We start from the raw sequence: 12,681 nt of genomic DNA on the forward strand, positions 1-12,681 counted from the left end.
AAAGAAAAGAATTGCACACCAAGTGAACGCCTAATAAAATGTGCATAATAGTGTGGGATATTATTACTTTATAAATTCATATGCGTTTTTTTTTTTGAGACATCGGAAATAGCGTAAATTACTACTTCCGGTCGACGGAAAATACTCAAAATTTGATATAATGTTTATGTATGAAATTTCATCAAACTAGCTGTATCGGTACTCAAGTTATCGTGTTTACACACACACACACAGACATACGGACAAGATTGCAAAATTATGTTTTTCCGACTCTGAGAGCCCTAAAACGCCGAGATTTGCAAAAATCTCGATTTTTTCGTATATTCGAGAAAGTAAAAAAGCAAATCAACAAAGATTGAACAAAAAAAAAACAAAGAATGAAAAAAAAGGGAAGCGTAAGAAACAAAACATATTATTCTAGACTGTCTTAATGTTACATGTTATTTTTCTCTCATCATAATGACTGGTAGGGTAGACAGTGGTGTCTAGCTAGACCCAGGTTCGGGGCTTGTGACTTAAGTGCCCGCATATGCAAACCAGATGGCGAGGCCCCAAAACGTGTTGTTTGTTCAGTTTGATCTTACTGCGCTCTGCTTGGCTAATTAGCTAAGCAGGGATGCGGGTATGTATTTTATTGTGATGGTGGTCTATGATCAAAATATAATACGAAAAGATAAATTAGCAAGTATCAAGTACTATTGTTCAGAACTTTAAACGATGGGGCGCATCACGTTTGTCATACGAAACAAGCGATGCACGCGATACTGAAATGGTTTGAAAAGTTCCATCTGTTCATGTCCCACAACCCATCTGTGTACCGAAGCCCACACACATTCTTTGGATCCATCTGGTATGTTTATACACCGACTATTATACTAGGGTCCTCAAAGAATTATTAGATAATAGCCCACAAACTTTGTTCAGAGCCCAATCACCACTCATGCATAATTTTAAAAACGGGCCCACACACCACCTATGTATCATAGCCCACACCATAGTTTAAATGATGTCATTATACACCATTTTTACCAACTACACACAAACTTCCAGCTATAAATACTTACACTTTTTTACTTTCTCATATATAGATTATAGAGAAAGTATTGTAATCGTGCACACAAAAAATCGAGATTTTTGCAAATCTTGACATTTTGCAATCTTGTTCGTATGTCTGTGTGTGTGTAGGCTATGTGTGTATGTGTGTGTGTATGTCTGTCTGTGAACACGATAACTTGAGGACCGTACAAATAGATTGATGAAATTTCATATACAAGTATTATTTCAAATTTGTAGTTCTGTATCAACTTTTCAGCGATTTCCGATAACCGGAAGGAGAGCTATTCTACTTTCAGTTTTTCATAGCGACTTCAATATTTTAAAGATGTCTGCTCATGCGAATACGAGCTTTTTCTTTTCGTTTCGATTTAAGGATTCGGCGAGTCCACCTAGAGGTGTGACAAGTTAAGTCACCTGTACTGTGGTGTTGAGAAATTGCGAAACGCGAAATGGCGAGGCGGCAAACTGCGAGAAGAAAATGCGAGACAGACCTTAGAAATCGCAGGTAAATAAAGAAACAATTTGCCAAAAAAAACCTTTTTCATGACTTTGGGTTGTTTTTTCTATGATAGTTATACACTAAAGAAGCTGATATATCACGATGTTTTGTGTTGTTCTTTTTTTAGATCAAGTTTTTATTTATATATTTAAATATATATACAGAGATAGATCTCTATGTTAAAAATCCTAACAAACATCTATGACACCACTCTAGTTTTCATGTCAGCGGGAGAAAATCCCGTCTTGATAGACAGTCAGTGTGTGTTCATTATATTATTTTAGGGTATATTTTTTAAAATCTATATCTAGATATTCGAAATTCTAAGTATTGTCAATGTTAGTATTGTCGTCCGCTTCTCAGCCAATTACGTTTTCTAATCTGTGCGAGAAAAAAAAGGATGTTAAGATTTTTAAATATAGAGATCTCTTTAAATCAGTGATATAAAAGTGATAAAAAATCGCCTAATGTAAGTGACAAAATTTTATCGCGCTATTTGAAAAAAAAAATTTAACCCTTAAATGCATACCGCTACAGATCTGCAACATACCAGTTACTTTCCCATAAAATATTAGCCTAAACATGATTGATTCTGTGCATCGCGTTGTTTGACTGCTACATTAGGCTACAATGTTAACCTACAGCTTGCGCATATCTAAGTGACCTAGATCTAGATTTGTTTTACCGCCAAGCCGATCTCAAATTTGTGCATGGTGTGTTTTCTATCTCAGCATTTCTGGTTGGCGTTTCAAAGTTCATCAAAGTCGAATAAACTGGTTTTGGCATTTTAAAAATATATTTCTACCTACCTCAGGTATGTATTACATATTGTACGTGTTGTTTTGATAATCAATTCATAATTTTTTATAAATCTTCACAAAACTTTGGTGGCAGTATTGCAACGTTATGCATGTAGACCTACTTTTGCTCTATTTTTTACTTTATACATAAGCATTGGTGATTATATAGTACCTTGTTTTTCTTCTAGTTTCAGCATAATCATTAAGAAATCAAAGGTGGATCAAGGTGAAGAATTATATGAAGTAGATGCTCTTGGTGATCCAAAGTATCTTCCTGAATCTCCAGGACCAGTGTGGACCCTGGGTATCCTAGACCAGTGTGGACCCTGGATCTCCTGGACCAGAGTGGACCATAAATCTCCTAGACCAGTGTGGACCCTGGATCTCCTGGACCAGAGTGGACCATAAATCTCCTGGACCAGTGTGGACCCTGGATCTCCTGGACCAGAGTGGACCATAAATCTCCTGGACCAGTGTGGACCCTGGATCTCCTGGACCAGCGTGGACCCTGTACACACTATCACTTTAGCTAACTAAATCTCTAAGCAATCTTAGCTCATCAAGTGCCTGGTACCGTGCTGTTTCACTCTCCCGTATAAAAAATAAACGCACGACCCATAATGTTGTAATTAATTGGTAACACAACAACAACACTATGATAGCAATCACAGCAAGTATAATCACAGAAACGTAACGTTTAATTAACGGTTTATTACAAAAGCTGCTCCTCAGCGCCATTTGGCAAAAAATAAAAAATAAAAACCAAACCGAAAATTCCTGATTTAATCATTGGCACCCTGGCACAGCACATTCGGCTAACTCTGGAATTTACCAAGAAAGGACCTTTTTTACAAATCTAGACGTTTTACACCACACTGATACGGAAAAACATAATTTTGCAATCTTGTCCGTATATCTGTGTGTGTGTGTGTCTGTCTGTGTGTAAACACGATAACTTAAGTAACGTTAGAGCTAGGTTGATGAAATTTCATATATAAGTATTTTATCAAAATCGTAGATCCGTTCCAACTTTTGAGCGATTTCCAATAACCGGAAGTGGTACTTTTTCTACTTTGAATTTTTCAAAAGCCTATAACTTGAGTAATATTTCAGATAGATAAATGAATTTACACATGTAAGTAAAAGATCTAATTCTCTACCTTCTATTAAATTTTGAGTAATTTCCGTTGACCGGAAGTACTAATTTACGCAATTTCCGATTTCTCAAAAACGCATCTAAATTTATAAAGTAATAATAATATTGCGCACTATTATGCACATTTTGTTTTGGCGTTCGCTTGGTGTGCAATTGATTTTTCTACAAGATTTTATTCTATTTAAGTAAACAAAAAACACGTCTATATTCCGAGTTGCAATCCCACGTAGTGTTATATTAGAATATTCGAGAAAGTTTAGGGGAGATCACTCCCGGTTTATTTACTTGGTTAATTGTTTATCCAGCGAGTGTTTACAATGTAATGAAATAACAAAATAACAAAAAGCCTTTCAAATCTAGTTGTCAATCGAACAGTTGAAGTAAATCTCACCTGTTTCCGTGACGATGGTTTTTGATTCAGGGATTTTTACCGATTCAGTTACCGATCAGCGCAGGGCGGACTAAGGGACATGATATGTTCTCTAGCCAGGAATCCAAACCTAAGACTTTCGGGTAAGTAATCACGCTCTCTTGCAGATAAAAAAAAGCAACCCTTAGCGTTTGCATAAGGTAGAGTTTAATAGTTTGATGGAAACATGGAAGAATGCAAAATGCGTTAAACTTTTTAAAAAGAATTCTAATGTTTGGAGCAGACGACTGAAAAATAGAACGACACAAGTACCAGTAAGGAAAGTCAAAGTGCAGAAGTGACCTAAAATCTGATCAATGGAGTATCTAACCGCCCACATGCTAGACTCTAAACAAGAAACCGGAAGTAATGTGCCACACATTTCTATCAACCCTTTAGGTGGCTTGCTCTCACTTTCCATGTGGCGTAGGTGTGTGGGAGGGGGGGGGGGCGTTAGAGGGACCCTCAAACTGTCATACGCGTTAAGTTATAGCTGTTGGCGACAATACGCTCGTACTGATTTCAATGTTTTCATCATTTAATTAACATGTCTTACAATCAACATTTTCTTTCATAAAGGCACCATGTATATAATGAGCGTGGACAGATTTTATTTGCCTTATAAAATCCTCTAAATCATTTAGTTAGATTTCACCTAGGGCATGCACATGTTGGCGGCCCCATGTTCTTGATCATAAAAGTTTTTAAAAATTAACGATTCACAATTTAAAAACAAAAACACAACTTATTTTGAATCAGCGTAGTCGACTTCTCTTTATTTGGTTACATTAGACTTGTATTTCGACAACTGTCCACCTCTAATAGCTTACTGCCCGCACATGACAGTCTCTGCGATGTCCACAAGAATGCTGAGGAAGTCGACCTTTTCTGCAAAGTTCTTGAACTCAGCATCGCAGGCGTCAGTCAGCTCAGATCTCTTAGACTTGTACGCCCCTTTCACATCCTGCCACCATTTTCTCAGCTTAGGTAATTTTGATTCGCCATCGGAGTCTTTTGTGTTGAAAACCTGAATATTAAACAAGTGTTCTTTAGTACAAGTTTTTAACTTGCTTCCTCTATCGTCATAGATCGAAACGGGCGGGCGAAATTTCGGGCACTTCTAACAGACATATTTCTCTGAAACTTGGCACGTGGGTCAAGACTTAGAGACAATGCAGTATGGCGTTAATATTGACTTAATTAAATGCATAATTTTTTATTTATCAATTTGATTTTTTTATTTGTATACGTCTATTAGTATTATATAAATAAAACATATTAGTAAAATTCCCCCTTTGGATCTAACGATCTATATGGGAGATTAAGTATCCTACTGTTCAAGTTTCTTGACTTGGGCATACGAATTTATTTTTATGTTGAGTACTATTCCTAGACGCCTTTACTTTTCATGACGCGAGTAAGGTACTCGTCAGAGCTGTGGGGGCTAATAGATATTCAGCAGTCTCGGGTCCGGACTGATATTTGAACTCAAGAGCTTCAGGTTATCACTCGAGCGCTCTACCACCCGACTACTCTGTCCCATAAAATAAGATAATAGATTTCCATCAAGAGTAGGGTGGTGACTGGGACATCCTACACAAGGTAGACTAGAGGCTGAGTTTGAATCTTAGGGAGCGTGGGTGAGTGCTCTACCACTATCCCACAGTTAATCTCCTTGATACGTTCAAACAAAGAAATATCACTAGGTACTGGTAGTTAGATGGGACGGAGTGGCTTAGCGATTGAGAGCTGGACTGCTAACCCGTAAGTCTCGAGTTTGAATCCGGGTTCAACTCAGTAGACCGTCCCTGAGTCCACCCAGCTCTGATGGGTACCTAACTTACGTTAGGGTAAGTAAAGGCGGCTGGGCATAGTGCTGACCACACTATCCCTTCATATGCCGAAGTCACAGAAACAAGTGAACTCTACTTCACATGCCCCGTAGACCGTCAGGTTTTAAAGTGAACTTTACTTTACTGTTAGTTAAACACTCCCCCAAATTGTAAACGCCAAAATCAGCTGTCGGTGAGTCTTTTTTAGTAGCAGTATTTCCATTCAAGGCATCCTCTATATAATAGGGCTGGTAAGTAGGTCACTAACCAGTTCTACGGCTCAATAAAATCTGCATAAGCCACATAACTGGTTGGTGACCTACTTACCAGCCCTATTACATGTTATACTTGTATAATAAAATAATTAGGGAAAAATAAATTTAAATAAATAAAATAAAATCATCATTAGACTACTGACCCCGTTCAATGCAACATTCCTGGCTTGATCCATTGGCAGCGTATCGGATGTTCTCTTTCCAAAAAACCACCACCTTATGATAGGGGCTACAAATCTAACTAAGTTGCTGAACCATCCTCTTTTGGCCAGGTCTCCGCGTGTGGCTAGACCAGTTTCGTAGAACTAAAAATAGATATTTTGATTAATAAAATTGCATTATGTGTTGTCATAATGAGCTATGTCACCTAATGTAGAAAAGTCAACGTTTTTATGAGAATAATACTTTCAAATGGTACATGTTTATATTTTTTAAACAAGGGTATACATGTTGAGTTTAGAGTGGCTTGACGCTTGTGTATTGTTAAAATAAAGAAAATGAAGACTGTAAACTACAGATGGCCGCTGGGTACCTCAGAACAAAAAAGCGAACCATCGATATAGGCGCTAAACGAGTTGTTTCAGAAAAGGGAACCAACTTTATAGACGCTAAACTAGTTATTTTTTAGAAAAGGCACCAACTTTATAGACGTTAAACGAGCTATTTCAGAAAAGGGACCAACTTTAAGGCGCTAGACGAGTTAATTCAGAAAAGGGACTATTTTTATAGACGCTAAACGAGTTATTTTAGAAAATGGAACCAACTTTATAGACTTTAAACGAGTTATTTCAGAAAAGGGACCAACTTAACAGACGCTAAACGAGTTATTTCAGAAAAGGGACCAATGTATAGACGCTAAACGAGTTATTTCAGAGAAACAACAAACTTTATTGACTCTAAACGTTATTTTTTACACCAGAAAAGGAACAGATTTAGTTTACGCTAAACGGTCTGTTATTTCAAAACAAAGGGAACCAACTTTGTTGACGTCAAACCGCTTACTGACTCTAATCGGGTTGTTAGTTTCATAGTTGCATAGACCAACTTCATCAACAAGGGTATGAACTGAAATATTACTGTCTCAACCGCTTCTCCGGCCAAACCTAGCCTACACGGATGGGATCTCCACTACTCTAAACTGCTCCATCTGACTTTGGTTGCTAGGGACTGGCATTCTTAAAGCCTAGGTACCCTTTTCCGTCTACTGATAAATTTGATCACTAGCGTAGGGACGCTCAAAACCAGAGTTTCTTCCAGGCATCTCTTCGGCGGGGGGGGGGGGGGGGGGGGGGGGGGCGAAAAAAAAGTCTACCGCCCCCCCCCCCCCCCCTCCCCCGAACGAAATGGAATTTATATAGAAAATATATACTTTTGACAGTTTCAGCCCGCCCCCCCCCCCCCCCCCGGAAATTTCAAGTACACCCCCGGAGAAAAAAGTCTGGAAGAAACTCTGCTCAAAACCTGGTAAACCTGTTCTGTTTAACAATGAATTTGGGTCACTATGGCCTGGGACTCTCAAAGCCTGGTTAAACTGCTCTTTAAAAATATAAATCAATCAAAACGAATAACCTCGGAGCCGGTACCAACAACGCGAAAATTAAAATATATATATTTTTTAAAATCCATTGTACTTCTACAAAACTATAAAGGGTTTTTATTTATAGTGCTAATCTTAACGTAGATAAAGTATGAATTTATATCTAGGCCTACCTCGCAAATAACACTCAAAGCACTGTCAATTTCAGCTTGCAACTGTTCTGTTGCATTATCGGCTTCACCATCAGCTACGGCAGCGCCGACCAGAACTAAACACAGAACAACAGCTGCCAATATCTTCATTGTTGTGTTTCTGCAAAGGATAAAAAGAGATTATACAATTAAAATCGTGAAACGTTTCGGTTTATTATTATATATATTATTCTATACATTATTTAAAAACAATATTCACTTTAAAAAAATGCTGTATCGTTAAACTTACGCTGAGAAAACGATTCTATCCTTGAATGTGAGTGCGTTCACTTAATCATTCTGTTTCGCTGTTGCCAGTCTTATATCATGTTGAAGTACGAACTCCAACACTCGATAAAACAAATTCTCACGCGGCTTAAAGATAAAGATAACAGCGTGAACATAATCCAACACAACAAACATTATTTCTTGTTTTGTCTGATTAAACCGCTCACGTCTCTAGGGCGTGCGTGGTAAAAGACAACAGAGGTAATCGAAAGTAAATAGCTGACAATGAAGCTAAATCAAAATGGAGCTGGGATGCGTTAAAAACATCGACGTCAAAAGATGAAACTATTCATTGTTTTAAGAGTAATGACGCAAAGCGAGCGTGTTAAATCATTATTGGGGAATTTTCTTGTTTCTTTCGAACAATAGATTGATAATTAATAGATACTCCTAGTGGCCTCGTCGTATGCTGATTGTAGTCTTATGCTGCTACATTCGATTTATAGAACGATTATAGAAGCCCATCGAAAGGAGGGGCCACTGTGCTCACGAGGTAGCCCGGGGCGCCAATTGCACCCAATCGGGGCGCCGGATGACGTGCCTGATTAGATTTAGTCAACGATTATAGTACACCAACATACTTGTGGTGCATTCACGGGGAGCCCGGGTCGCGTAATTGCACCCTGCCCGGGCGTCGGCCCTTCGAAATTTAAATTTCTTTTTTTCGCAGAAACCTTTCCATGAGTATGTTTATCATCTCACCAACTTTTATGACGACAAATGAAAGGTGCAGCAATGCATTAAGGACACTCACACATACACACATACACACACAAACACACACATACACCTGGTGCAGTTTTACTGTTAAATCAAGCAGTATCCCTGATCCCCAGGGTGCCCATTCAACGGATACCAAGTGCTAAGACAGCCGCTCGTGCACTCTGGGCTTCTGACTTTTATTTTTTATATACCGTATATAGAGAGAAATCTCATTATGTTTACAGGATGTGCGCCATTATGTTTTAACAACCTACACGCCCCTCCCCCGACACCCCTCCCGCGCGTGTCCATTGAAGTCGATCGGAATTGTAACAGCACACTTCCGGCTTTTTTCATGCTCCTGCTTTAATTTCTGCGAGTTTTGACCCTATGTGCAGACACTCACTTATTTTAAAAGCCAGCTTTGTGTAGACCCTTAAAGAGTATAACAAAAATAGAACAGAGGCGTAGCGACCCTTTTCGGCGCCCGGGGACACACTTTTGATTTGCACCCACCCCTCAAACTTTCGATATGCACCCCCCGCCTCAAACTTTTGATTTGCACCCCCCCCCCTTCCCTCAAACTTTCGATTTGCACCCCCCTCAAACTTTCGATTTGCACCCCCCTCCCTCAAACTTTCGATTTGCACCCCTCCCCTCGAACTTTGGATTTACATCCCCCCCCCTCAAACTTTCAATTTGTTTTTCCAACCCATTTTGGCGCGCCCCTAAGGTCGGCGCCCGGGGACATATGTCCCCCCGCCCCCTCTCGCTACGCCTCTGCAATAGAATGTAGTTTATTTTCAATTGTCAATGCATTTTAACTTTGTCTTTACACATGTTTTATAGTTCGTTTATATCAACGCTTGTTAGGCCAAATTGTAAACACATTTAATTCAAGGTTGTTGATTGCGAATAAAAATATCAACTTTTCGTCAATAAAAAAACTTTAAAATTATTGACTTTTGTGATAATGTGCTAAGTTACATTATCTTTCACATAGATCTATTGGTAGGCTTATTAATTTTTTTCGAAGACGTATTAATTTAATTTATTACTGCGGTTATTTTAGGCCGAGTAGAATCAGGGTTCAAGTCAGTAGAACGTTCCTAAGTACACCCAGCTTTAATGAGTATCTAACTCACGTTTGGGAAAATTAAGACCACTGTACATAGTGCTAACCATACTACCCATTCATGTCTACTTCATTCAGAGTTTCTTCCGGAGCCCCCCCCCCCCCCCGAAGAAAGTCTACCGCCCCCCCCCCCCCGAACGAGATGGATTTTATATAGTAAACATACACTTTTACTAGTGTCCGCCCCCCCCCCCCCCCCCCGAAAAATGTTGACCCCCCTCCTCGAAAATACCAAGTGCCCCCCCCCCCCCCCCGGAGAAAAAAGTATGGAAGAAACACTGACTTCACTTGCCTCATGTCCCTAAGTTTTTTTTAATTGAGGTTATTTTCGTGATGTGTGAAACGTTGCTCTGTCTCTTTAGACTCTTATGGTTATACATATATAAATAAAATACTTAAAAAAAACTTTTTAAAAAACCACGTTTTTCTTGTGGACTAAAAAGTAGAAAATAACTATTTACATACATTTGATGACAAAAAACGTGGGTACGTTCACCATCAAATTTCCCGACCCATCTGCCCGACCCACGTTTTTTGTCATCAAATGTATGTAAATAGTTATTTTCTACTTTTTAGTCCACAAGAAAAACGTGGTTTTTTAAAAAGTTTTTTTTAAGTATTTTATTTTCTCCTTTTTAGTCCGTTGCTACACATGAAAAACGTGGTTTTTAAAAAAAGTTTTTTATATAGTTTATTTTCTACTTTATCCAATGACTTGATTAAGTATGACTGGACTAAGTGTTTATAAATACACGGACTAAAAATCTTGAGCGACCAGGATTCGAACCTGGGTTGTAGCGGCCACAACGCGAAGTACTAACCACTATACGATCACGGCCAGCGCGCTCACATCGATTGGGGCCGAAGTAACTGTGTCAATAGGTCTTCAGTCTTGTCGGTATCTTTAGAAATCATGTCCTCAATTTTATGGTCCTTAGGACGTAATTAAATTAAGCTAATTACGGTCTCTAATTGTTAGTTTTTATGATGGCATCTGAAATTGTTAGGCGAAAGTAGCCTGCATGCCAAATTTCAGAACTATAGAACAATCAGAAGTGGGCTAATTTTCGATGTCAATTTTAACAACAAACACACAAACGCGAAGCTGAGTTCATAAAAAAAGGAGAAAATAAAATACTTAAAAAAAACTTTTTAAAAAAAAACACGTTTTTCTTGTGGACTAAAAAGTAGAAAATAACTATTTACATACATTTGATGACAAAAACGTGTGTACGTTCACCATCAAATTTCCCGACCCATCTGCCCGACCCACGTTTTTGTCATCAAATGTATGTAAATAGTTATTTTCTACTTTTTATTCCATAAGAAAAACGTGGTTTTTTAAAAAAGTTTTTTTTAAGTATTTTATTTTCTCCTTTTTAGTCCGTTGCTACACATGAAAAACGTGGTTTTAAAAAAGTTTTTTATATAGTTTATTTTCTACTTTATCTAATGACTTGATTAAGTATGACTTTACTAAGTGTTTATAAATACACGGACTAAAAAAATCTTGAGCGTCCAGGATTCGAACCTGGGTTGTCGCGGCCACAACTCGAAGTACTAACCACTATACGATCACGGCCAGCGCGCTCACATCGAATGGGGCCGAAGTAACTGTGTCAATAAGCCTACAGTCTTGTCGGTATCTTTAGAAATCATGTCCTCAATTTTATGGTCCTTGGGGCGTAATTAAATTAAGCTAATTACGGTCTCTAATTGCTAGTTTTTATGATTGCATCTGAAATTGTTAGGCGAAAGTAGCGTGTATGCCAAATTTCAGATCTCTAGAGCAATCAGAAGTGGGCTAATTTTCGATGTCAATTTTAACAACAAACAAACAAATCCACAAACGCGAAGCTGAGTTAAGAAAAACGTGTTAAAAACGTGTTAAAATCACGTTTTTTGCTTGTTTTTTAATCTCCCCCCCCCCCGCCCCGCCGTCACACATCTCACAAAAACCCAGACCCCCCCCCCCCTCATCACACACACTCTAAATTGGCGTTACATTATAGCCTAAAACTTCCTCAAAATTACAGTTTAATACTTTTAAACATCGATTTCTATCAAAAATATTTACTGAGCTCGGCCACAACGAGTCAGCCTATTACTTTCATATATTAATCATTTTCTATTAAAATTTACAAATACAGTTTTGTAATACGCGGCTTATAATTTTATAGCTTTACCAATCGTCAATTTTCAGACTGGTGATCTTGTAAACAAAGCAGGCGTTGTATTTCTTGAAACACAATTTTGTTTGTTGGGCCTCGGCGACCGCTCAGGTATCAAAGTCATCACCTGGTGCAATCGGAAGTCACTGGTTACACTACGGTCCCTGGTTGCTTGCTAGGTTTGGTCATCGAATATTGTGTGCTAGTGTCCCTATTGTAGGGTGTTCTTTAAAACTAATGTAGGCGCCATAATGCCCACAGGGAAACTGGGTTGCTCTTGGTCACCGGACCGCCGGGGCGTCAGCCAACGCGCCTGGTTCGATTTAGTGAATGCTTATAGTAGCTCATCGTGTCCAAAGTATATTGCTCTTTTTTTTTTAATGAGAAAGCGATGAACCCCCCCCCCCCCCTCGTATTAAAGCTTCGCAAAATTCCGAGTCCCTCCCCACTAAGTGTGACGTCGTTAATGCATTTATGGAGGACCCTTAAGTAGAGTGAATAGGGCTTTCTGTGACCGGGTAGGGGGAGGGGGTGGTAGAAGAAAATTCAACTTGGATGTGACGCCAAATTTAGGGAGCGGAGGATGTCTGGCTTTTTTTGTGACGAAATGTGACGGAGGGGAGCAGTGTT

The 12,681-nt window shown here is 38.8% G+C and overlaps 1 protein-coding gene across 1 annotated transcript; it reads right to left on the reverse strand.

Annotated features, from left to right (window-relative positions):
• Positions 1 to 4,725: 4,725 nt before the first annotated feature.
• On the reverse strand, positions 4,726 to 8,102 carry LOC131953644 (uncharacterized). The gene is made up of 4 exons (XM_059316928.1): positions 8,006 to 8,102; positions 7,738 to 7,876; positions 6,171 to 6,332; positions 4,726 to 4,947 (listed from the first exon to the last, which is right to left on the reverse strand). Exons 2-4 carry the CDS (start codon positions 7,864 to 7,866, stop codon positions 4,747 to 4,749), a joined length of 492 nt encoding a protein of 163 aa, XP_059172911.1. The 5' UTR covers positions 7,867 to 7,876; positions 8,006 to 8,102; the 3' UTR covers positions 4,726 to 4,746.
• Between the last annotated feature and the right edge of the window lie 4,579 nt (positions 8,103 to 12,681).

This window comes from Physella acuta, unplaced genomic scaffold (assembly GCF_028476545.2).
Source record: "Physella acuta isolate Inbredline_101_S28 unplaced genomic scaffold, ASM2847654v3 ptg000935l, whole genome shotgun sequence".
Classification (NCBI taxonomy): Eukaryota; Metazoa; Mollusca; class Gastropoda; family Physidae; genus Physella; species Physella acuta.

Coding starts and splice junctions, on each gene's coding strand:
- LOC131953644 (XM_059316928.1), bottom strand. CDS start 7,866: ATGAAGATATTGGCAGCTGTTGTTCTGTGTTTAGTTCTGGTCGGCGCT. Junction 6,333..7,737: donor CTTTGAGTGTTATTTGCGAG/GTAGGCCTAGAT, acceptor ATCTATTTTTAG/TTCTACGAAACTGGTCTAGC. Junction 4,948..6,170: donor GGAATGTTGCATTGAACGGG/GTCAGTAGTCTA, acceptor TTTAATATTCAG/GTTTTCAACACAAAAGACTC.